This window comes from Haemorhous mexicanus, chromosome W (assembly GCF_027477595.1).
Source record: "Haemorhous mexicanus isolate bHaeMex1 chromosome W, bHaeMex1.pri, whole genome shotgun sequence".
Taxonomy (NCBI): Eukaryota; Metazoa; Chordata; class Aves; order Passeriformes; family Fringillidae; genus Haemorhous; species Haemorhous mexicanus.
Genome location: NC_082380.1, coordinates 1,462,462 through 1,488,085, shown reverse-complemented (window position 1 = coordinate 1,488,085; position 25,624 = coordinate 1,462,462). Strand labels below are relative to the sequence as shown.

At 43.0% G+C, this 25,624-nt stretch overlaps 1 protein-coding gene and 1 pseudogene across 3 annotated transcripts in view; one reads left to right on the top strand and one right to left on the bottom strand.

Annotated features, from left to right (window-relative positions):
- LOC132341455 (DDB1- and CUL4-associated factor 12-like) overlaps positions 1 to 25,624 on the top strand; it is a 96,903-nt gene that overhangs the window by 56,197 nt on the left and 15,082 nt on the right. For all 3 annotated transcript variants that reach the window (XM_059873040.1, XM_059873042.1, XM_059873041.1), the window contains exons 5-7: positions 1,138 to 1,331; positions 10,193 to 10,258; positions 16,535 to 16,697. In XM_059873040.1, coding sequence (XP_059729023.1) covers positions 1,138 to 1,331; positions 10,193 to 10,258; positions 16,535 to 16,697 — 423 coding nt within the window. The remainder of the gene's footprint in view (positions 1 to 1,137; positions 1,332 to 10,192; positions 10,259 to 16,534; positions 16,698 to 25,624) is intronic.
- LOC132341494 (uncharacterized) lies at positions 1,874 to 6,587 on the bottom strand (annotated as a pseudogene).

Genomic DNA, 25,624 nt, shown 5'->3' with positions numbered 1-25,624 from the left:
TAATACAGAAGGTTCTAATAGAAAAGGTCAATTACTGACTTTTTAGTCAGTGTAGTTGGATAATCAGTGTAGCTTCATAAAGTATTACTTACCTTGAGTAAAGGCAGCAATATGCCATTGAATTAATGTATTAGTTTACGGTCTTTCTGTGCTGAGAGGGTTTAGTATTCCATACAAAGTGTCAAACTGCAGGTGACAGAAAATCTTAACAGTCTCATATAAAAATCAAATGCTTCAACTGATGATTCAGTAATATAAAAAAACCAAAAGCTAACCCTTGAGTTGATCCTTGCAATTCTCTAACCCAAATATCTGCATTAAAAAGCCCATTAAGTGACATTGTGTAGGGAAGAAATGGAGGTACATGTCAAATCTATCAGAGCCGACTTAAATGGAAGTGAGTTGCCTGAACACCAGAAAGGATGGGTATAGGACCTTGGAATAAATCTGTATTGATCTTTGAACCAAAGACATTTAGCTTTCTTCATCCAGTATTGTTGGTCTTACTGATTCATATTTTGTATAATTATCTTCAAATTCAGTAGAAAAATGAGTTGAATTAACAGTAGATTTTATTTAAATTGGTGAAAATTGTGGTTTTAAATATGTTTCTGTTCAATTCACTAATGTGTATATACATATCCATAAACATACTGTCAGAAATCAAACTATCTAGAATTGGTATAAACCCCACTGAGTTTTCTTGTAGGTTTTTGTATTGGTTTAACAGACTGTCAATCTTGGCCTCGGTAAGACAGGCTCAGGCTGAACACATAGGCTATTCAATTGCCTCTGAGTTTATTCTACATGTGATTCTCTAATGGTGATTGTTGTACAGGATCATGGTTTTTTGATTCATCGTAATCAGTTTGAAAACAGATGAGGTGATCTAGCTGATTGGAAACCATGTAGACAAACCAGCTGACAATAAGTTCTCAATGTTATGAACTTAACACCTCAGTAAAATCATGATTTTTTTAATAATACTTAATATATAGGCACCAGCAGTGTGTTCAGTTAGATTAAATGAATCTAAAGTATCCTTTCTTTTTTTAAGACCTCATTGTTTATTGCAGTTCATTTTTTAAAAAGGACAATTATGTATATTTGAAATGCTGTTATGGACTACTTATTCAGGTTCCCGGGATGGTTCGATGGGTCTCTGGGAAGTTACAGAGGATGTGCTGTCCAAAACTGATGCCAGGCACAATCTCTCTCAAGTTCCTGTCTATGCCCACATAACACACAGGGCTCTGAAGGATATTCCTAAGGAGAACACCAATCCTGACAACTGCAAAGTCCGAGCATTGGCTTTCAACAATAAGAACAAGGTCAGTAAGATAAGCCAGACAGTTGATTAGTCCTAATGGTAGCATTCAGGAACACATAATCACGGAATGATTATATGCAGGTGCTCTGGGTGTCAGGAGTACACAGACCCAAATCTGACTCCAACATGGTTTTGGGCAGAACATGTTTTATATTCTATCGTTATATAACGTACATATTAATTATTAAACTTACATTGTTCTATTGTATACATTGATTTCATCCAAACATGGATTGCTCGTGATCCCCCTCAAACCTCTAACATAGTTTCGAAACAATAATTATATCTAATCACATCTAACAATTATGTCGTTTATCATATACTGACTACACAGGTGCAGTTTCACATGATCTAGCAAATACAAGGCCTAACATTTCCCAGGGCCTAACATTTTCCCAGGGCCTACTAAGCCTAACTTTCTTTCTAGCACCCCAAATTTTCTGCGATTTAAAAATCTTTTACTATCATTCCCCTCTTTGAAAGCATTTTCACTTCACTATAAGTGCAAATGTTTTCACTTCATACAGTCCTTTGTTTCTGAGTTTATACTTGATGTTCTTCAAATCCATGGTTGATGTAAACGTTGTCATGGATGCTGTCACGAACTGGAGAACCAGAAGATAGTGGGTGGGGATCTTGTGTCAGTGCCTTTATTATTTTCAAGTTCCAGGATGTTTTCTTCTGTATTTCTCCCTTTAAGATGCTGTAAACTAACCAAAATGCTAAGAATACAATTAGTAAGATTATCACACTCTCAATAATAGATTTAATCCATGAACTCACATTCCATCCTAACCCTTTGAAGATTTTGCCTAACCAGCTCGTAGTCAAATCCTTTTGCTCTTCTTGCGCTTCATGCTCTATTTGTTTCAACTGATTGATGTCATAGTCTACATCTGCAGTTACATTTGGGATGTGGACACAGCAATGATCAATCCATCCCTTTAAAAATCCACACACTCTATGCTCTTTCAGGAGTAACAAATCTAAGGCGAATCAATTTGGTAAAGTCATTTTTGTGGTGGCTTGGAATTGTACGTTTAGTTCTTTAAATCCTTCCCCAGTGACTCTTGCTAGTCTATCTACCTGACCTGTAAGTTTGTACATTTCTCTATTCTGGTAGTTTGCTATAGGACTAAGCAAAGACTCTGGGGCCCACCCAAATTTCACTCCACTAGAGGGTTCTTGCCAAGTGTCATCCTGATTTTCATTGTCTGGAACTTCTCGTCTTGCTCTTATCTGCAGAAGTTCATGTTTTCCATTAAATGGGGACTTTTTCCAAATTGGACATAAGGTAGGAAGGCCCAAAGTAATTTCCTTTACTTTCCCGTCTACAGGCAGATGTGTTGTCCAGGTACCATCACTTGTTGCCGATACAAATTGTCCTGGACTTCGGATTGTACTCTTGGTACATCCTATGAGTATTTTGTAATTCACTTTACCTTGTTTATATTTGATCCCTCTCCAGGCACAACCAATTTGTAGGGCTACTACCAGGGGTGGCATTTGTTTTATCTCTATATCATCAGAAGTGCAATCATAAGTTTTATTTTTATTACATGCCCACCAACTCACTTTGTCTGCCTTCATTCTACTACTAGTGGCAGTGTTTACTACTGCTGGATCTGTCTCATTCTTGGAACCTTCCCATTTAATACACCTAGAAGTGTTTGCCATATACTGGAATTTTTGAAGTATACTCATGGACCACACACTGTCCCAAGGCCCTATCTGACCTTTCTGATCTTTGGCTTCACACTTCCATACCAGAGTGGTTTCTGTAACATTCTCTGTAATCTTTTTATAGTTTGGCAAATAGCATCACCATTTTGCAATGCCTCCCGACCATCTGATAGGAGATCCTATTGTGCCATTATTTAGAATACAGTCTTGTTGGCTCATAGGTTTCATCCATGTTCCTATTTCCTTCCAGGTTTCCTTGACTACTTGCCTCGACTCGGGGACCTGTTTACATGCAATTGTTTTGTTCTTTTGTATTTCAGGTAGTTTTGACTTTATGATTCCCCAGTTTTTTGGGTCTCCTGCTACCTTCAGTATTGGCAGGCAGGCAGTTATTCTGCTGGTGTTTTGCATTTTGTCAAAGTCTTTGACTAATCCAATCATTACATTCTCAGCCCGAATTGCATTAGAAACTTTTATCACCTGTGTTTCTGCTTTTACCCCTCTCTTCATTCTAGAATGAAGAGTGGTTAGTTGATCTTTTTGCATTCCACATCCCAAAGACATTAATAACCATAAAATGAGCATTGGCACAATTACTGATAACATTCTTGAAGCATTTAAACACATCTTATCTGCAGCTTTGTTTATTCCACAGTTGACACAGTCCGTGATCCGGGATGGATTTTCTTCACTCGGGTATAGTGAATCCAGGGGTCCACACCGGCTACTTTGACTGCTGTAAAGGTGGTCAACAGTACCTGATGGGGTCCAGTCCACTTTCAGCGATTCTTCGTTCCAATTTTTAATGTACACCTCGTCTCCTGGGTGTATGTCAGGAACTGGATTCTCGAGAGTCAGCAGCCTATTCCACACGAGGGTGTTCCAAAGCCGAGCTAAAGTTTTCCCAAGAGACAGAACATAATTATACACTTCCTGTTTTTCCGTGACGTGTACATTAGGGTTAGGTTCAGGAGATTCATATGGTTTCCCATACAATATCTCATAAGGACTGACTGACATCCCACTCCTAGGCTTTATCTGAATCTTCAGCAGTGCTATTGGCAAAGCTTGGGGTCACTGCAATTTGGCTTCTTGGCATATTTTACTGATTTGCCTCTTTAGTGTCTGATTCATCCTCTCTACCTGTCCACTTGACTGGGGTCTCCATGGTGTGTGGAGGTCCCAAGTTATTCCCAGCAATCTACTTACTTCTCTTACTACTGTCGCTATAAAACGGGCCCCCCGTCTGATGATACCCCTAGGGGTACCCCAAAGCTAGGAATGATCTCCTGTAGTAACCACCTAACTGTTTCCTTTGCTCGGTTTGTGCAACAGGGAAGGGCTTCTGGCCATCCAGAAAATGTGTCAACTCCTACTAACAGGTATTTGTATCCTCGAGTTCTTGGCAATTCTGCAAAATCCACCTGCCAATAGTCTCCTGGTTCTATTCCTACCCGAATCCTTCCTAGCTGTGCCTGTCGCCTAGCCACTGGGTTGTTTTTCAAGCAGATATCACATTTTGACATGACTGATTTTGCCATTGTTAACATCCGTACCGAGATTAAATTCTGCTTTAGCAATTTTACCAATGCATCTGCACCCCAATGACATTCGTTATGTTTAATTTGTAGAACTTCTCTCATTATCAAGGGGGATACCACTATCTGTCCTTGTGTAGTCACATACCACCCTTCTGAATTTTTTTGTGCATTTAGCAAATGTCCCAATCTCTCATCTTCTACTGAATATTTTGGTTTTGGAGGCAAATTGAATTGAGATACATTTAGTTTTAAAGGTATCAACGCCATTGTTGTTTGCACTTCTCGAGCAACCTGTCGGGCTGTCCAGTCTGCCTTTCGATTTCCCTCACAAATTTTGGACTTTCCTGATTGGTGTGGTTTACAATGTATAATTCCCACTTGTTTGGGTTTTTGTACTGCTTTTATCAATTGCAGGACTGCATCTTGATGTTTAATGTGCGTACCTTGAGAAGACAGCAGTCCTCTCTCTTTCCACAGTGCTCCGTGTACATCCACCACTCCAAAAGCATACTTTGAGTCAGTCCATATGTTTATCCTTTTCCCTTCACTTAATTCTAGTGCTCTGGTTAAGGCAACCAGTTCTGCCCTCTGGGCAGATGTATTTGGTGGTAGCGCTTTTGCCTCCACTACTGTACTGACTGTTGTTACCGCATATCCAGCGTATCTGGTTCCATTCTCCGCGAAGCTGCTTCCATCTGTGAATAGCTCTCACTCTGGCTGCTCTAGCAGGACGTCTTTCAGGTCTTCTCTTGCTGAATAGGTGTACTCTATTACCTCTACACAGTCATGTTCCAATGGGCCTTCTTCAGTTGTGGTACCTAGGAAGAAAGCTGGATTCAAAAGGTTAGTTGTCTTTAATGTGACATCATCCTGCTCAGTCAGGACTACCTGGAATTTTATCATCCTGCTTGGAGATAGCCAATGGCCCCCCTTCTGCTCTAAGACAGTGGTTACCACATGTGGTACATAGACATCTATGTGTCTTCCCATAGTAAGCTTCCTGGCTTCTTGTATCAGCATCACAGTGGCTGCGACTGCTCGCAGACATGAAGGCCATCCGGCACTTACATTGTCAAGTTGTTTGGAAAAGTAGCCCACCAGCCTTTTCCAGCTTTCCAGACGTTGGGTCAGGACTCCCAGTGCTAGGTGCAGCCTTTCTTGTGCAAACAGCTGAAAATCTTTAGACAGATCAGGTAACCCTAATGCTGGAGCAGTTGTCACTGCTTCTTTAATTTTAGGGAGGCTTCTTTCTGTGTTTTGCCCCAGATGAATGGCTGCGTCTTCTGGGCTTTGTACAGGGGTTTCGCAATCAGTCCATAGTCCATGATCCACAGGCGACACCACCCTGCCATTCCGAAGAAGACTCGTAGCTTGTGTAGATTCTGGGGCTCTGGAATAGCACAAATAGCTTGGGTACGGTTAGTACCTAGTTTTCGTTGCCCTTGTGAAATTTCACATCCCAGGTATGTAGTATTGTCCACAAGGGTTCCAGGATGAGGGAAGAGACGAGAACGTTGACTCCATGTATCAGAAAGCTTAATTTATTATTTTATGATAGATAAAAAATAAGACTATACTAAAAGAGTAGAAGAAGGGATTTAATCAGAAGGCTAAGCTAAGAATTGAAAAGGAATGAATAACAAAGGCTTGTCTCTGACCGAGACAGTCTGCACAGGTGATCTGTGATTGGCCCTTAGTTACAAACAACCAGATGAGACCAATCACAGATTCCCCTTATTGCATTCCACAGCAGCAGATAAGAATTGTTTACAGTTTGTTCCTGAGGCCTCTCAGCTTCTCAGGAGGGAAAAATCCTAAGGAAAGGATTTTTCATATAACATGTTGGTGACACAGGTAGATCACAGTCTGTTGGGCAAGTTGTGCCTTTTCTCTGGATACTTTATAACCTCTCATTCCCAGTGAATTTAAAATCTCGATTGTTACCTTCATGCAGGTTGCTTTTTCTTCTGTAGCTATCAGTATATCATCGACATAGTGCAACAACAGGTCTTGGTCGCTCGGTACTTGCCCATTCTCAATCCAAATCTCCAGCTCCTTTGCCAGTTGGTTTCCAAATAGGGTTGGACTGTTCTTGTATCTTTGTGGTAATCGTCTCCAGGTGAGCTAGGTTTTTCTTCCATTCCCTGGATTTTCCCACTCAAAGGCAAACAGTTTCCTACTTTCTTTGTCAAGGGGTATGCAGAAAAAGGCATCTTTTAGATCAATTATGGTAAACCATTTATATATCTTTTACGGATGTCAGCAATGTGTAGGGATTTCCTACCACTGGATAAATGTCTTTTGTTATTTCGTTTATTGCTCTCAAATCCTGCACTAATCTATACTCACCATTTGGTTTCTTCACTGGAAATATTGGTGTATTAAATTCTGATTCACATTCCTCTAGAATTTGGTATTTTAAGAATTTATCAATAATCTTTACTATTCCTTGCTGTGCTTCTGGTTTTATGGGATACTGTTTGACCTGTACAACCCTCGCCCCTTCTTTTAACTCTTCATGCACTGCCTGTGCCAATTTAGATTTTCCTGGTGTATCTGTTTCCCATACAGAGGGAATCACTGCATCTTCTACTTCCCTAGGGATAGAGGGGACCGGTTTTTCTTTGATCATTAAAATCTGTCCCGTCTTTGATTCAGGTATTTTCATTGCAAGTTCCCCATTCTCAAAGGTTATTACCGGATCAAGTTTCACCAGCAAATCCCTCCCTAAAAGTGGAATTGGACACTCAGGTACATATAAGAATTCATGCATTAAAATCTTGTTCTGAAACACAAATCTAAGGGTTGCAAGAATGGCCAATTTTCCTCCTTCCCTGTGGCCCCAACTAGTGTTATTTGCTTGTCCCCAATTTGCCCTTGCAAATCACTTAGTACAGAATACTTGGCCCCCGTATCCACCAGGAATTTTACCTCTTTATCCCCTAATAGTATGGTTACCATGGGTTCCTGTACTGATTCCGGTCCTAGTCAGCTGTGATACTTGCCCAGTACCATCGCCTTGGCAACGTCTTCCTGCTGGAACTGATTGCCCTGGTTAAACTGGTTGTTTGGGTTGCTTGGGCATTCTCTTTTCCAATGGCCCTCCTGCTTGCAATACGCCCACTGGTTTAAGCTTAACCCTTGCATGACTGGTCCTCCGTGGCCCCTGCCAAACCCGCTTCTACCCAGTTCACAACCACCTCTGCCACGTCCCCTGAAATCTGGGTTCCCTTTTCCTTGTATTACTGCCAAAAGATTTTTCTGCTGCCTTTTACCAGCCTCCTTTTCTCTATTATTGTATACTTTCCAGGCTACCTCAAGTAGTTTATCTAGATTCCTTAATTCCTCCCCTTCTAATTTTTGCAATTTCCTCTTGATATCATCCTATGACTGCCCCAGGAACATGAGAGCAAGTCGAACCTTCACTTGTTCTGTGTCTATTTGGAGATCTGTATATTTCCTTGCTGCCTCCTTAAGCCTTTCCAAAAACGCAGTATGGGATTCTTTCTTTTCCTGTCGGACCTCATACAGTTTAGACCAATTCACAGCCTTAGGCAGAGAGTTCTGAACTCCTATCTGGACCCATTCCTGATATTTCTTCAGCCTCCGCATATGCCCAGGTGCATTAGGATCCCACCCTGGATCCTCGGTTGGAAAATTTTCATCTACAGTTCCTGTTATGAGTCCATTTCTGATATCCTCCTTTGCTCTTTCCTTGGCTGCCTTAAGTACCATCTCTTTCTCAGTAGAATCCATTAAAGTATCTAATATTACTTGTATATCATTCCAATCCAGATGATGAGTTTTCATAACCATTTTTACCACCCGTGCCACCTTAACGGGATTTTCCCTATAAGTCTCAGCCGATTGTTTCCAAATGACTAAATCCGCAGGAGAAAAAGGCACTTTTACAAACACTGGCCCCTCCACTCCTACTCCTTGTCGCAAGGGAGCAATCACAGTCCACTTTTGTCTGCCCAGGTCTTTTCTAGCCAAGACCTGGGCAAGCTTTGACCGACTTTGAGTCCTGTGAGATACTGGTGTCACTGATTCACCTCCACTATCGCTATCTCTTTCACTTACATCCCCCCCCTTCTTTGTATCACAGTCAGATTTTGATCATCTCCCAAGGAAGAGAGATCAGGTGATGGCAGGAGAGGAGGATAAAGAGAGAAGGGGGGAGAAGGACTAGGCAAGATAGAATTAGGTGAAGTAGGAACAGACGGTGAAATAGGGGCAGGTGAAGCAGGCGGGATAGGGTTAGGTTCTCTTGGTCTTCTTGGAGCTACCTGTAAATCAACATCTGTATCGTTTTTTCTACTCAGACTTTCTTTAAACGCCAAGTGTTCTAGACGTTTGTCTTTTACACAAACCCCACACTTATCACTTGCAGATGCTCTAACCACCATTAATCCACATTCAACCTGCCATTCTGGTTTACCTTGCAAATAGAAAAACAAATCAACATACGGAACCTTGTCCCATTTTCCTTCTTGCTTACAAAATGACATCAATTGCAAAATGGTGTTATATTGCAAAGACCCATTCTTTGGCCACTTTTTGCCATCCTCCAAGACATATTCTGGCCACCATGTATTACAATAATCAATCAACTTAGCCTTGCGTAAGTCTTCCCCAAAATTACGTTTCCAATGTGCTAATAAACACCCCAAAGGAGAAGTTCGCAGTATGGGGACATTGCCGCCCAAAATCCCTTTAGGCTTCTCCATATTACAACTACAATGCACCACAAATGCCGAACCTGCAACGCTTTCATGATTGTCTAACGGACAGCACCTAGGCAATACCACCAGGAATTCCTTAGCCTGACCAAGCGTAGCTTTCGCTGCGTCTTATTGGCAGGCAACCAAAACAGAGTAAAAGCACATTACCTCTCTCCCGGGGATGTTGTGAGCAGCGGAGATGGTCACGGCCGATGGGTTCCCCGAGAATCCCTCAGTGCCAGCTGAAGCATGATCGGGTCTCGAACTCACTCAGCAGCACTCACAGGGTCCCATCTGGGTCACCAAAAATGTTAGCATTCAGGAACACATAATCACAGAATGATTATATGAAGGTGCTTTTATTGAAGAGCTCTGAGTGTCAGGGGTACACAGACCCAAAACTGACTCTGACATGGTTTCGGGCCGAACATGTTTTATATTCTATCGTTATATAACGTACATATTAATTATTAAGCTTACATTGTTCTATTGTATACATTGATTTCATCCAAACATGGATTGCTCGTGATCCCCCTCAAACCTCTAACATAGTTTCTCATGATTCTTTAAACAATAATTATATCTAATCACATCTAACAATTATGTCATTTATCATATACTGACTACACAGGTGCAGTTTCACATGATCTAGCAAATACAAGGCCTAACATTTCCCAGGGCCTAACATTTTCCCAGGGCCTACTAAGCCTAACTTTCTTTCTAGCGCCCCAAATTTTCTGTGATTTTAAAATCTTTTACTATCACTAAAACTGTCCATATGTATTTGAAAAAAAAAATCATCTAAATAAAATATACTAGAGAAGCAACCTGGAGTGTGAGTTTGTAAGGACATCTATAATACAAAAACTAACTCTTACTTTTTCTTTTCTTTTTTTTTCTTTTTTTCATAATAGGAACTGGGAGCTGTGTCCTTGGATGGGTATTTTCATCTTTGGAAAGCAGAGCACACACTATCAAAGGTGCTTTTCTGTTGGTGTAAAACTTAAAACATTGCTTTGCATTGAAGGCTATTCACTATTCTTTATTTCCTATAAACGCTTGAAGAAAGAGCAGCAGTGTTTGTAAAACACTGTCCTGGTTCTGTCCAAGACAGGGTTAATTTTTGCAGCAGCCAGGAGGGGCACAGCCTGGACCCTGGGGTTATTAAATACGCCCTCACACCAAGTGTAGAGGGAATGGAAGGGGGTGGCATTTTTCCAGTTTTCCTGGGGTGTATGGTTGGGTGGTGCCAGGTTCTACAGAGTGAGCAATCACGTGTGAATCATTCACTTGTCTTGTACACACTGCTATCAATATTGTTCTTGTTTGTTTTTTTTTTATTTTGTTGCTGTTTCTCGTAAATTGTTCTTATCTCAACCCGTGATCTTTACCTTTTTTTGCCTCAAATTCTCCTCCCCATCCCACCGCAGGGGGAAGTGAATGAGCAGTGTGTGGTCTGGGGTGATTCAATCGGAATACTAAATTGGGAAATACGATTCCTAAACCATGACAGTCAATTTGGCACCCAATGTGAGGCATGAAGCATTGAGATAACAACACATCTGACCAGAGCAGGTTGGAAACAAATTTGATCTAAGCATTTGTATTAGGTACGGAGCCACTGGTCACAACTTTGCTTGGTCTGTTCACATTATGGTACCTAACCCTGTATATGTTCCCCCATGTGTCCCTCATGGTGCTCTTTTTCAGAGCAGGGAGAGGGATCAGGATTGCTTTATTGCTGTACTGTGGGATATCAGTTTATGACATGGTAACATCAAGGGCAATGAGGGTCATTTAGGATGTGTCTTGAGTGCTGATCTCCTGCATTTGCCTTGGGTGCTACCTCTGGGAATTCATTAATAATTGTACTGTCTGTAGGGAGAACAGGGGAGGATGATTTGCCCCAGCTTTTCACACCCTCCTTCAGGTTTGTTACAACAGCTTGTGAGAATTTTGAATTTCCTTTGGATGTTAAGGAAGGCGCATGTTCTTGTTGCTATGTCTACTCAGTACATGTTTAGAATTATGAAAGAGATTTCTTGTATGATCATTCCGAGATCTGCCCGGACGGTGGATAGTCATGAGTGGCATGGAATGTGGGAGAAAAGGGGACAGTTTCGGAGGACTTCTGTCCTCCAATGGTTTGGAAGTTCACCCCTGAACAGGACCCTGATAAAGTGGCAGATTATCTGAAAGGAAAATACTGTGGTGATTCCAGAGAGGCACAAAGTAATGCAATGTGCTGGGCCCTGGCTACTGTTTACCAGATACCACTCATCACTAGACAGCACCCTCAGGGGGAGGAGGAGGAGGAAAGCAGAGCAACTGCCACTGTGGCCACTCAAACTGCAGCTGAACCAGAGGAACAACACATGCTGGTAGCAGTCATACCTATACAGAAAAAGAAATGCAAGACCTAATCAGTTTGCATAGTGAAGGAACAAGAGGAAGTAGGGCCCTCAGAACAGGAGGAAGAAGCAGGGACAGAGATAATCACCCAATCCCTATCCCCAGGTGAGCTGCGCGATATATGAAAAGATTTCAGCCACCAGTAGGGTGAGCCCCTGGTGACCCGGCTGCTCTGATGCTGGGATAGCACAACCCACAGTTGGAAATTAGAGGATAGTGAAGCCAAGCAACTGGGATCCCTTTCCAGGGATGCAGGCATTGACAACAGCATTGGAAAAAGGACAGAAATCCTCAGCCTCTGGAGGCGACTCCTGTCAAGTGAGAGGGAAAGATATCTTTTCAAAGAGGATCTATCAGTGCACCAAGACAAGCGGAACACCATGGAGCTAGGTATCCAGTACCTGAGCGAATTAGCTGTGCTGAAGGTACTCTATAGAGATTCAAATAACAAGCAGTCCCCTATAGATCCAGATGAAGTTTAGGGCACACAACCCATGTGTCACAAGTTCCTATGGGAGCATGCCATTGTCATACGCCAACTCATTGGCAGTGATGTCATGGACAGAACGAGAACAAACAGTGGATAATTTGGTTGCCCAACTCTGGCAATATGAAGAAAGTCTCTCTTCTTCCCTGTGGGCCTGCATCTCAGCTGTCCAAGGACTTCCAGCAATTTAAAGAGAAAATGTCCTGTGCCCTGCCAGTGCAGGCCAGAGTCTCTGCTATTAAGAGCAAGCATGCCCCTGCTCGAGAGAGAGAGGGAAAATACCACAATGTAGGTAACCTGTGGTTTTACCTGCATGACCACAGAGAGGACATGAAGAAATGGGATGGAAAACCCATCTCTGCCCTAGGAGCTATGGGTATGTGAGTTGAGAGGAAGAACAACCACCACGGGTAATTCTTCAAGGAAAATTCTGCTTCAGTTTCCAGTGGGCAGGTTCTCAGACAGAAGGGAAGGTGCTAATGTTACTTCCAAACCTCTTGAAGGGACCTGTGGTTGATCATATTTATAAGAAGTGAGCAATGAGTACCATGACCAGAACTAGAGGGGCCCTGCCTCCAGCCCGCTGGAGGAAAGGGATAATCAGATCTACTGGACTATGTGGATCTAATGGCCTGGCACATCAGACCCACAAGAGTACAATGCTTTAATTTACACTGGCGCACAATGTACCCTGATGTCATTGAGATATGTAGGGGCAGAATCTATCTCTATTTCTGGGATGACAGGGGGATCCCAACACCTGACTGTACTGGAAGCTGAACTGAGTTTGGGTGGGAATGAATGGCAAAAACACCCCATTGTGACTGGCCCAGTGGCCCCGTGTATCCTTGGCATAGATTACCTCAGGAGAGGGTATTTCAAGGACCCAAAAGGACATTGCTGGGTTTTTGGGATAGCTGCTGTGAAGACAGAGGAAATTAGGCAGCTGAATACCTTGCTTGGTCTCTCAGAGGATCCTTCTGCTATGGGTCTGCTGAGGGTCAAAGAAGAACAGGGTACTGATCACTGTCACAACAGTGCACTGTCAACAATACTGCACCAACCAGGATTCTGTGACCCTCATCCACAAGATGATTTGTGAACTGGAGCACCAGGGAGTGGTCAGCAAGACCCACTCACCCTTTAATAGCCCCATGTGTCCAGTACATAAGTCCAATGGAGAGTGGAGACTGACAGTGGATGATCATGGCCTGAACAATGTCACACCATCACTGAGTGCTGCTGCGCCAGGCATGCTGGAACTTCAGTTTGAACTGGAATCCAAGGCAGCAAAGTAGTGCCGCCATCGATATTGCCAATGTGGTTTTTCTGCATTCCTTTAGCAGCAGAGTGCAGGCCCCAGTTTGTTTTTACCTGAAGGGGCATCCAGTACATCTGGAACCACCTACCCCAGGGGTGGAAGCACAGCCCCACTATTTGCCATGGACTGATCCAGACTGCATTGGAAAAGGGTCAGACTCCAGAACAGTTGCAATACATTGATGACATCATCGTATGGGGCAACACAGCAGAGGAAGTTTTTGAAAAAGGGGAGAAGATAATCTGGATTCTCCTGAAAGCACATTTTGCCATAAAGCAAAGTAAGGTCAAGAGACTTGCCCAGGAAATTTAGATTTTAGGAGTAAAATGGCAAGATGGACAATATCAGATTCCAATAGATATGATAAGCAAAATAGCAGCTATGTCCTCACCAACCAGCAGAAAGGAAACACAGGCTTTCCTAGCACTGTGGGTTTTTGGAGAATGCATATTCCAGATTACAGTCAGATTGATTGTAAACCTTCTCTATTGCATGACCTGGAAGAAGAATGATTTCAAGTGGGGTCCTGAACAAGAACAAGCTTTTGAACAAATTAAACCAGGAGAGTGTTCATGCAGTAGCCCTTGGGCCAGTCAGGACAGGACAAGATGTGAAAAATGTGCTCTATACCACAGCCAGGGAGAATCATCCTTCCTGGAGCCTCTGGCAAAAAGTACCCAGAAAGACTCGAGGACGACCCCTGGGGTTCTGGAGTCAGGGATACAAAGGATCCAAGGTCTGTTACACCCCAACTGAAAAAGATATACTGGCAGCTTATGAATGGGTTTGAGCTGCTTCGGAAGTGATTGGCACTGAAGCACAGCTCCTCCTGGCACCCTGACTGCCAGTGCTGGTTTGGATATTCAAAGGAAAAGTCCCTTCCACACATCATGCCACTGATGCCATGTGGAGCTAGTGGATTGCTCTGATCACACAGTGAACTCAAATAGGAAACCACAATCACCCAGCAATCTTGAAAGTCATTACAAACTCGCCTGAAGGCAAAAATTTCAGACTAATTTCAGAGAAGAAGAAGGTGACATGCTGAAGAGACCCCACCATATAATCAGATATCAGAAAATGAAAAGCAATGCGCTGTCTTTACTGATGCTTTCTGCCGTATCGTAGGGATACATCAAACATGGAAAGCAGCCATATGGAGCCCTACATGGCAAGTCATGGAAACTACCAAGCGACAAGTTGGATCAAGTCAGGTTGCAGACCTGAAAGTCGTCCAGCTGGCTTTAGGTATCACTGAATGAGAGAAGTGGCCAACGCTCTACCTCTACACTGACTCGTGGATGGTAGCAAATACTCTGTGGGGGTGGCTGGACCAATGGAAAAAGACCAATTGGCATCGTAAAGGGAAACTCATCTGGTCTGCTGAATTGTGGCAAGACATCGCTGCTCAGGTAGAAGTCTGCTTTTCAAACATTGGTATACACATTTAGTGAAGTCTACCTGGTTAGTTAACTCTAGAGGTTCTACCAATCAAGCTGGCTCTGCCCTATCAAAACCTTCATATACCATAGAAGGGTATAAAGTCCCTGTGGTGCATATGAGAAATGTGTTGGGGAAGACAGTTTGGATCAGTCCTGCCTCGAGGAAAGGCAAATCCATCTGTGGGATTGTTTTTGCTCAAGGACCTGGGGGCATTTGGCATGTAATGCAAAGGGATGGGGGAATGAGATGTGTACCTCAAGGGGATTTGATTTTTGGGTGAGAACAGCCTGTAATGTTGAATTGTTTAATATTGGTTGCTGAATGCCACTGCCACTGTGTGCCATAACTATCATGGACAATGAGGATTGATTGCTCCAGATACACCAGTCATGAGCTCCTGATGCAGCAAACAGCCAACAGCATGCCAGCCCTCCTGTCTTGGAAGACATTTTGAATGGACAGCCATTGACTAAGGGAATGGTACCCATGCTTGTGTGTGTGTGTGTGTATATATAAGATGTAGGATCTGGGTGTGATTTAGATGATATAGAATAAGGGTTGGATAAAGTCCTGGTTCTGTTCCAGACAGGGTTAATTTTTGCAGCAGTTGGGAGGGGCACAGTCCAGACCCTGAGATGATTCAATACCACCTCCTGCCATGGGCAGAGGAGACAGCAGAGGGTGGCATATTTTTGGTTTTTCTGGGGTATACGGTCAGGTGGTGCTAGATTCTGTGTAGTGAGCAACCGTGTGTGAATCGTTCACCTGTCTTGTACACTCTGCTTTTAGTATTGTTGTTGTTACTGTTAATTTTCTTTTTTCATTGCTGTTTCTAGTAAATTGTTCTTATGACATCCCATGACCTTTACCTTTTTTTGCCTCCAATTCTCCTCTTCAGCCCACTGCAGGGGGAAGTGGGGGGGAAGTGTGTAAGCGGTGTGTGGTCTGGGGTGATTCAGTGGGAACACTAAATTGGGGAATACCATTCCTAAACTATGACAAACACATAAATCTTTAAGTAAAATGTAATGTCCTAAAAATTAGAACTTGGGGAAAGAAACCTCCCACTCACCTTATTTTTAAGGGTGAGAGGTGCTCTTAACTTTCTGCCAGTTCTGGGCGAGCTGAAGTGAGCTGTTCCATAGAGAGTATAATTGATACTTAATCATAGCCTTCATAAAGGAAGTTGCACTTATTTATGTGTAATTATAGATCAAACCCACAAATATCTATACTACTGTATGAAGTAAGCTTTTTCAGCTGAGATCATGTCTCTGTACACCTGCTGAAGAAATAGCAGCTTAGAAAGATGTAAAACAATATGCCAAAATGTCCATTGTTCTTTGCATAATACATGGTTCAACCTTTATCATCTCAGTTTTGTTCAGATAAGGCATCTAATCTTCAGGGGTTGCTTTTTCTCTGGGTCAGGTTGCTTTTCTCTTCATCTTCTATCGTTGTGATGAACTTATTTTTTAGCTGCATTTTGGGTTTTTTCACTGCAACTTCCTTGAACATAGTTTACAGAATTGTTTTATTAGTGGTTTTTTTCTCTTATCATAATGTGTTGATTTGTCTTTCCTTTGTTTCTAGTTACTTTCCACAAAGTTGCCATACTGCAGGGAGAATGTGTGTTTGGCTTATGGTCCGGAGTGGTCAGTGTATGCAGTAGGATCACAGGCACATGTCTCCTTTTTGGATCCAAGGCAGCCTTCTCACAATGTTAAATCCGTCTGTTCCAAAGAACGAGGCAGTGGTAAGAAACTTGTCAAAGGGCGCTTCAAATGGTTTGCTTGCAGAAGTAGCTTTTAAGACTGCAGTAAGATAAGCTTCCAATAAATATGACGGTTTTTTTCATGTGATGAACCAAATTATTAATAGCATATATAGGTTTTGTTTTTATGACATTATTCCTTGAGCAACCAACAAACCAAATGTAAAATCAACTCTGAAATCTAATGAAGGACAACATCAGTGTTTTTATGATCAACTAAACTGCACGCCATCCAGATATTACTGAACTTCTAAAAGCATGCATTTTACTTATTACTGAACTTCACTGTGCATTTTACTTCTGCTTATTTTTTACTGTGTCTTATTCTGTTTTACTTAATTTCAAAGCAAATCCAGTCTTTGTACCACTATTAATACTGTCTATTCTCGCATTTTTCTCTGGGGACAGAAAAAAACCCATGTTGTCTGCTCTGTCCTATCATATTGGGAGTCAGTGCTGTGAGTGAATGCTTGCTTTGTCATTTTAAAGTATGGAGTGAGACACTTAATTGTCAGTGTGTATTTATTTGCTTTAAATATACAAAAGCTTACTCTTAAAAAAAAAAGTTTGCAGATTTTAGTGCTGTTTTCCTTTTCTGATGTGAATGTGGTATGTCCAGTTGAACCTTACACCTGGGTCAAGCCTGGGGGTTTGCAGGGCACATGGCCACACAAGCTTCTTCCCATACCCTTTATTTTCAAGCATGAGAAGGCACTGTGCTGTGATGCCCATTTGAAACCATATTAATCCCAGAGTAATAAGTTGCTAGTCCTTATTTAACTTAACTCTAGGCATTCATCTCTTCATTGGGCAAGTTTATCTTAAAAAATGCATGTAGGCAAGGATTAGGAAACTTTTATTTATGTGGTTACTGGACTTTGAACAATGCTGTCTAGATAAATGTCAGGGTCTGCTTCTTTTAGATACAGAAGTTTCTATAATATGAGAAAAGGTCATTTACCAGCTCATGTTTGTCACTTGAACATCTTGCCAGCAACACTCCTGTTGGAACTCTAGTTTGGGAACCCGTGATCACTCCTCTATCATCTAAAAAAAAAAATTCTACAATACCGCTGATTCCCACACCCATAAAGAAACCCAAAGTCCACAATCTTCTGTGGGTGAAACACAAGGATTGGAATCTCTGTGCAAGCCACATCTGTGTGTCTTCTTCTCTGCTTGTGGAGTGGTCATAGTTTTCTTGCACTTCATAGAGTTTCACATTTTTCACTGAAATCCACCTGGACTGTGCACCTGTTAAAACACAAGCAAACCCATGTCCCCGCAGGGACTGGAGGATTTTCTCAAAATCCTGGAAGAATGGGCCCTGATATGAGAAATAAAATATTGATCAGTTCTGTTTTGCAAAATTGCATAGAGACATGTAAGATAATGGCATAAGTTGCTATTACTAACACTCTTTGGTTATGAGCATGAGGAAACAGAGCAAAACAATGCATGTAGTGAAGACACTAACAGTAATTAGGAATCAATCAGATAACGCACATAATCAATAACACATGCAAAATTATATCATTACTAAGCACTGCAACACTGAACTGTCATCCCAGAGTCTGCAGCAGCTGATAAACCTCAAATCAATAGAGAATTGGAAAATCATGTCCAGATAACAATTCTCCAAGCTCACTTTAAAAGTATGTTCAGCTGTCATATAGAGGGTCAAATTGCCAAGCCAAAATGACTTGAATACTTTTTGATGCAGAAAACATCTGAGTTTATTGTCAATCATCCCATCCGAGTAGAGCTAGAGCTTGGCCAGAGCCCGAACTCTAATTGGTGGGTGTCACTTAAAACATTTTAAAACAAGGCTATTAAAAATAGCAGTTATGAATAAAAAACCTTAGGGTTAAAAACCAATCAAACCATCAAGTAATTTAATCCCTCCGAAGTTTCCTTCAGGATAGAAGTTCTTCGAACACAGCAAACCTGTTCTTCAAAGATTTAAAAGTGGTCACAGGCAGGATTATGAGCCTGGATCTGGACACTGAGAGTGTGAAGGTGGAGGAAGTGCAGCTGAATGAGAGACTGATTACTTAGTACAAAACCAAAACCCAAATAAAGAAGTTAATGTTACAGCTGGACTCTCTGCTGGAGTACTTCTGTAATAATAACTGAAGAAAGCCACGAGACTAGCAGTCTGGATAAAGAAAACGTATAAGCTGTTAGAAAATAAAAAGCAGGATCCTGAAGAGACACGTGTCTTGTAGGTGATCACACAAAGAGATGGTAAAACATATGAAAGCCGGCTGTAAATACCACAACAATACCTTAATAATAATTCTTATCACAAAAATCAGTGAATTCATATTATATAATTAATATATTAGCAGCAAGTGTTTGAAGGGGTTAAGACAACCCTTTTTTAAGCATTCATGTAATATTAACAACAGTCACTATTTATTGGTATTACCTATAGAAAACAGAAATAACAGAGGTTACAAGTTCACTACCAGCAATCCCCAAACATCAAATCATTGGGGAATCAGCTGATGACCCTGCAGCTAGGATGTCATTGAAGTTTCTCAAATGTTCTGTCTTCAGAGAAATTCTGGGTAGCTGAATCATTACTAATACTCGTATCTTTACACAGTGGTTTCACTCACTGGGAAACACTTTTCACAGTAAAATATTTCCATCTATGTCATATTTGGAATAGCACTGATTTGCATAGTGTCTCCCTTTTCTGCATCTTGGGCAATGATTCAGTGCTGTCGCATTTCCTGCAGACTCTGGGCAATAGTTTGTTATATGTCCAAATTTCCCACACTTGAAACATGGCCTTTTGGCGAGTTCTGCTGCTATTATTTCTGTGGAATTATCTTGTTGAGGAGTTACATGGAGAGCTGCGAGGGTTCTTGAAAGTCTTTCATCCTGCGCTTGAAGGAGTTTCCCAACCTGTTCTCCCCAAACGCCTGCTTGGATTGCTGCAATGTGCTGAGGTGTGCCCACCTTATTGCATGCCTCTATCATTTCAGTCATGGCTAGTTGACCAGGCATGGCACTAATTATACGTTTGCACTCTGCATTGGCATTTGCAAAAGCGAGGCTTCGAAGCAGATGTGGCTTCGCCACTTCATCACTTACTTGTCTGTCCACAGCTTGCATGAGATGATTGATGAATGTAGTGAAGAGCTCAGAAAGACCTTGCTTTATTTCTGTGTAAATGCTTTCTGGAGTTCCAACTGGTTGAATTTGCAAAATTGCCTTTCGTGCCGTGCCGTCTATTATTTAATGCCCGCAATCACATCTCGAGGCAACTCGGCTGACTGATCTTCAGGTTTGTCATGGGGTTCATCGCTTACTAATTGAGCCAGTGTGAGAGCTGCAAGCAGTCCTCCCGCATAACTATTTCTCAGCTGAAGGAGAGCCCTCTGCCATCTTGCATGCCACAGCAGGAGTTGCGAATCTGTAAAAATTGTCGAGGCAATGTACCTACAGTCAAAAGGTACCAAGTCATAATTGTTGAATGTGCCTCTCAAATGCTGTTTGAAGTATGGGGATCCCAAACCATTATTTTTCACTGCTTCCATCAAATCTTTGACAACATCATGATCCAGAGCTTCCCATATAGGATTTTCATTTTGTCTCGCGTATCTCACTGGCAATGCGATGCTATCTGTGTCTGCTATATCAAAGTCTCTTTCAGTGCTTTCTTCCTGATGTCTGCCCAGTGCCTTGAACCGGATGTATCTCTTGAGACAGTTCTGTTAAATGGAACCATATCCATGCCCGTATTCTGTGGATTTGTAGTCTGCCAGGATGCACCTTCTGGCCTGAAGGTTGCATGCATCCCATGCACCCCTTCCCCTCCTGTTTGAGGCATGGGGAGGGACATTTGTGGTGGTGCACACAGGGGAAATGAGGGTGCAATGGCTGTACCTGCCATTGGTGGCATTGCAGATGGCACTGATATAGATATGTAGGGAGTATTTACAAAGGATGCAGAAAGGGTGTTGCCATCTTGCCCTGGAAAGGAGGTTTGAGGAAAGTGTGCACCATGTTGTGGTAGGAATTCCTGAGCACATTCCCTGAGCTGGAGGAAGAGCTGCCATATAAAGTCTTTTGAAAATGGGAAAAGGTATGGGTGAGTCATGGAGCTGGACTGTTGCCCTGGAAACCAAGCTGTTGGGGCAGGCATATGAAGTACTGGAGTGCTGCCTGTTGTGGTCCAAAAGCCAGATGGGGCCTGTCATGGTACAGGAATGCCTTGTGAGGCTGTGATGGTTATAATATTTTCGCTGCTGATATCTTGAGCTGGTGGGTTTTGTGCTCCTAAATCACTCATGGCTTGAGCTCTGTTCTCCTGACCAGTCTTTGGAATGTATGCTGCAGCTGTTGTGTCTTGTCCTGACACTTTCCATTACCTGGGAATATATTCATTGTATTCTGTTCACCTGAGAAGGGAACTGGAAAAGGTACTTAAAGGGCTTGGCCTAACTGTGTTTCAAGCAGAGGTTCTGAGACGATGTTATTTAGTCTGTAATGTGGTTGAACTTGCTGCAGTGGTACTGTTCTTCCACTTGGTGGCGCTGTTGCTGCATAGTTTGGTTGCGAGGATCCTGCTCTGGGTCCAGGCTCCGCTCCGTGGATTGCAGAGGGACCGGTTGTTGCAGCTGCAGTCGCCGCCGGTGCCGGTGCTGCTGAGCCCTGCCAGGGCTGTGTTCGGGCTGCAGAAGGCAGTTCCGAATCTGCAGTGAGCAGTGACGAGTCCAGGGGCACAGCCACAGCTGTAGGTTCTGGCAGCCCCCACGGCGCAGCTGCCGCTTGGATGAAGGAAGGAGGGGCCCCGGGCAGATTCGGAGGCTGCGCAGTCTGGCGGGAAGGAGGGGCGGGGGGATGACGTCAGACCCATTCGATCCAGGTCCCGCCCATTGTACCGTAGGTTGGGGCTCGGAAGCGAATGGGGGTGGAACAAAGCTAACGTCGTCGTGCCCCGAGCCCGCCCCTGCTGAACAGGGGGGGCTGGAAAGACGCCTCTGACGTCATTTTCGAGGCATGGGCGGGGGCAGGAGCTGTGGGTGGACCGCCAAGTGGCAGGGGCGTTGCCACGGAAGCTCCGGAGGCAGGCTTAGCTGCCTGGAACGTCCCCCAAGGTGGGGAGGGGGGTGGAGAAACGTGTGTTCCGGACCCCCGCTGCTCCCGAGACATGCGCAGTTTTAAAGGATTCGAAAAATGCCATATCTGCCTGATCCGATGGTCCCAAGAGCAATTTGAGTTTTGGAACGGCCCCGAGGTCCCTCCCGGGCTATGCCTGGGTTGCAGTCCCCCGAACGCCCCCGTCCTCCGGGACGACTCCGTGCCCGTATTCACAGGGATAACGCCTTCCTCTTGCGATTCAGGGGAGACAGTTTCGCCCGGGACTGGGGGGGGGGGACGGGAGGGGCCTGTGGAGGCTCCTGACTCTGCTGGAGAGTCTCTGCAGCTTCGGAGGAAGGGGCCGCGGGCCCCGGCTCTCCTGCCTGCGAGGGAACGCCCTGCAGCCCCTGGGGTCTTTGCAAAGTACCTTTTGCAAGAGGTTTTTGGCATTTTGCCTCATGAATTACCTCATAAACAACTCTGCAGACTGACAGAAGGCTCGCAGCCTTCTGGTCTTTGCGTGTCGCAGAATGATAGAGTTCCGTATTAACATACTCCCATAGATCTGGGTCAAATAAATCTTTAACTGTAACATTGGGGAATTCCTCCCTCACCCAGGAGAACACGGCTTCCAGTTCCCGTCTAGAGACCCGGACTGGATGTTACCTCATCATTATCTCTAGATCATTAACGACATCCGCCTCTGTTTTCGAGTCGTTACCCCCCATTTTGGCTCCTTGACCGGTTACCCGATCCTAATGCGTCTGTCATCCTCTGGTATCTGTCCGTGTTCCAACCAGCAGCTCACGGAAATCTGGCTCCCTTGTACCGGGTTTTCCAAGTGTCCGAGACTCCGAGACGCCGAGATATTCAACTCCGGAGGAATTTTTCTGGCTTCTGGCTTTCGTCGAGGAGAGTCCTGGCACAATCTCTTCCTGCCGAGTTCGCACTTTTACACGGGGGCACCAGTTTGTGGAAAACCCTCCCCGAGGATCCCCCTGATGGGGAGACCCCTTGAAAGTTCTGTGCCAGTATTGAGAGACGGATGGGACTTCTAGTTTTTTCGGTCTTCAGGTTGTTGTTTACTTTTCTCTTATCAGAAGTTCAGCACGCCGTCTACATCTCAGACTTAGCATACAAAGAGAAGGCACCAAAAATCACAAAAGACACAGGTTTGATATAAAATTTCGATAGCCAAACCTAATTTTATTTCTATATCTTTTATTTTAAAGAAAGCAAACAAGCAGCGCTGGGTGGCCAGGAAGTCACCGCTTCACTTTCAGCACACACCACTACAAGTTGACCAGAGTATATATACTGTTTTTAAGCCTACAAAGCATTTTCCAGTGTGCTTGTGTTAGTCCAAATCAACAAATATCAATAAGCTGAAATCAGCAATTTCATAATCTTTCAGGTGGTCGTTGGCTTCCTGTCATTGTGGTCGTCTGGAGGGAGGCCTTACCGGTGTCTGCTACATTATTTTCGTCAAGTGCATCAAGCTTTTTATTATACATAAGCATTTAGTTGCTTTGTTACAATATCCCTTTATCTTTACCACAACTTCCTCTATTTTATTCTAAGCATCAGTCATCTTGCTACCTCATCTCTTTACTCTACTATACTTCTATTTCGATGCTTTATTTGGCTATTCAGTCAAAAAGTTTCAAAACCATTCTTTGTAGTTATCCCAGGGAACACATCCACTTTCGACACAGCAGATACAAGCATTTGCTGATTCCATTGCCAATTAACACAAATCACAAAAACATTTTTCACAGGTTCAAGGTCTTTTAAAGCTATTTTGTCCAATTAACTCTTAAAACGTACTTTATTTCTACCTTTCTACCAATAACTAATTACTTGTCTGTCCACACAACATCTGCATTGCAGTTCTTTCTAACCAATCACTCTGTGCCACCAACACTGCAGAAAATGGAGTAGATGAAGAACAAGAAGGAGATCAGACAACGCCCAAAATCCTCCATCTTGTCTTCTATCTACCTCCATACTAAAACCCCAAAACTCTAAGTTTTCCGCCCTGTGATATTACACACTTCTAACCAACTACACACCCATAATCCCAGTGTTATCAATCAATTTTGGAAGCCGGTTCCACGGCCTCAGGTGAAATGCAGTGCTCTCCTGGGGGTCAGTGCCTGTGAGCACAGAAAGTCTAAAATTCTCAGCATCCAGGGTTCCAACAATCACCCTTCAGTATCATAGGGAAGAAATACCAGGACACTGGAGTGTGGTGCCCAGTGGTGACTGGTGGCTAAAAACTTCTGTCTTGAATTATGTGATCATCCCTGCTGAGGGGATGACCTATGTGTAGGGAGTATCTCTGGGGTGCTAGTTCATGTCTAGAGAAAACCTTTGTTCAATACTGTTTCCTGTTCTGCAAAATAGATTTTTTTGGTGTGTGTGGGTAGTGGTGGAGGCACTTAAGTAATATTAATTCCCAAGATACTGAGTGTTTCAACTTTCTGTTGATCTCACTGGGACTTGAAATGGTGCAACACCTCTAGAAAGTAGGCTGTTTATTGATTTGCAGACTAAAATGTGGGCTAACTTTTAAAGTGCTTTGACGTGTTACTTGAATGTGCTTTCAGCTTCTAAATGCAACTGCTGGACATGGTAAGTCCATATTAACTTCACTTCATTAATGTTGTATACAAAAGCAGATCAGAGAAATGTCACTTAGTAAGACTGAAACTGGAGGTGTTTTTTACCTAGTATAACCCTGTCTCCTCTATGTGAGAGGGTAGTGAATGCTTTTTAGTGCATCTTGTAAGAGTTGCTTTTCTTAGCAGCTGTACAGGAAAGTGCAGGCCCTGGACTGTAGTTCTTGATCTGTGAGAGTGACTGCTTTCTGCTTGATTGGCCTGCAGAGAAATGTTGTGTGCCTGTGACTTTATAATCCTGAAGGCAGCAATGTTAATGCAGTGGACAGAGCTTGCACAGCACAGACTGTGTCTACTCTTTGTGTAGGACATGCTACTGCATCTTCATTTCCTTCTGGGATTTGTAGAGCTCCCTGCCTCTGAGGAGTAAGACTCAATTTGTTGACCCAAATAGTCCAGGCCTACAGGTGGTAGAATGCTGGGAATGTAGAAGAGCTTATTGTGATCAGTTCTTGGCACAGGTGGTGCTTTTAGTTTGATGGGAATGATTAATCTGAGGTACTTCAGCCCCTTAGGAGCCAATTTGAAGTGCTGTTTTTGAAAGCCTGTCCTAAACATCCACTTAGTAGTGGGTACAAAATGGATTCCTTCAGTTTTCCTTCATTTTTTTTTTATTAGAGAAAGATTCACAGTTGTTCTGTATTTTATAGCTTTTTATTAATTAATTGCATTGAAAAGTATATGCCATCTCTTTCATATTCCATCCAAAGCAGTTAAGCAATAGAAGCAATAACCATGGGAATATAGAAGACAGAAAATTGATGGACTAAGTCCTTGAAGAGGGGGCAAAACAAAGAAGATAATACCTTTCTTATACAGGATGTTTAATGATGAGACAATCAACCCCCAGTTTTGACTAGTTCTGTGGTGAGAACTTGCCCTAATTATGAACTTTGCTCATTATAATAATAAAAAACACATCCCTAGCTCAGGCACCCTCTACTCACAAAAAGACCACTACTCATCAAGCATGTGCCATGATTTCTTGGGACACTATGCCTTTAAATCGAATCAGAGAAAGGATAAGCCAATAGAAACTTAGGCAAGTAGTGACTTAAGTAAGATGTGCTAATAGCCTAATGTTGTAACCTTTTAAGTAGGCCTTTGTGTGCCTCAGTGTGCTGGTTTTGT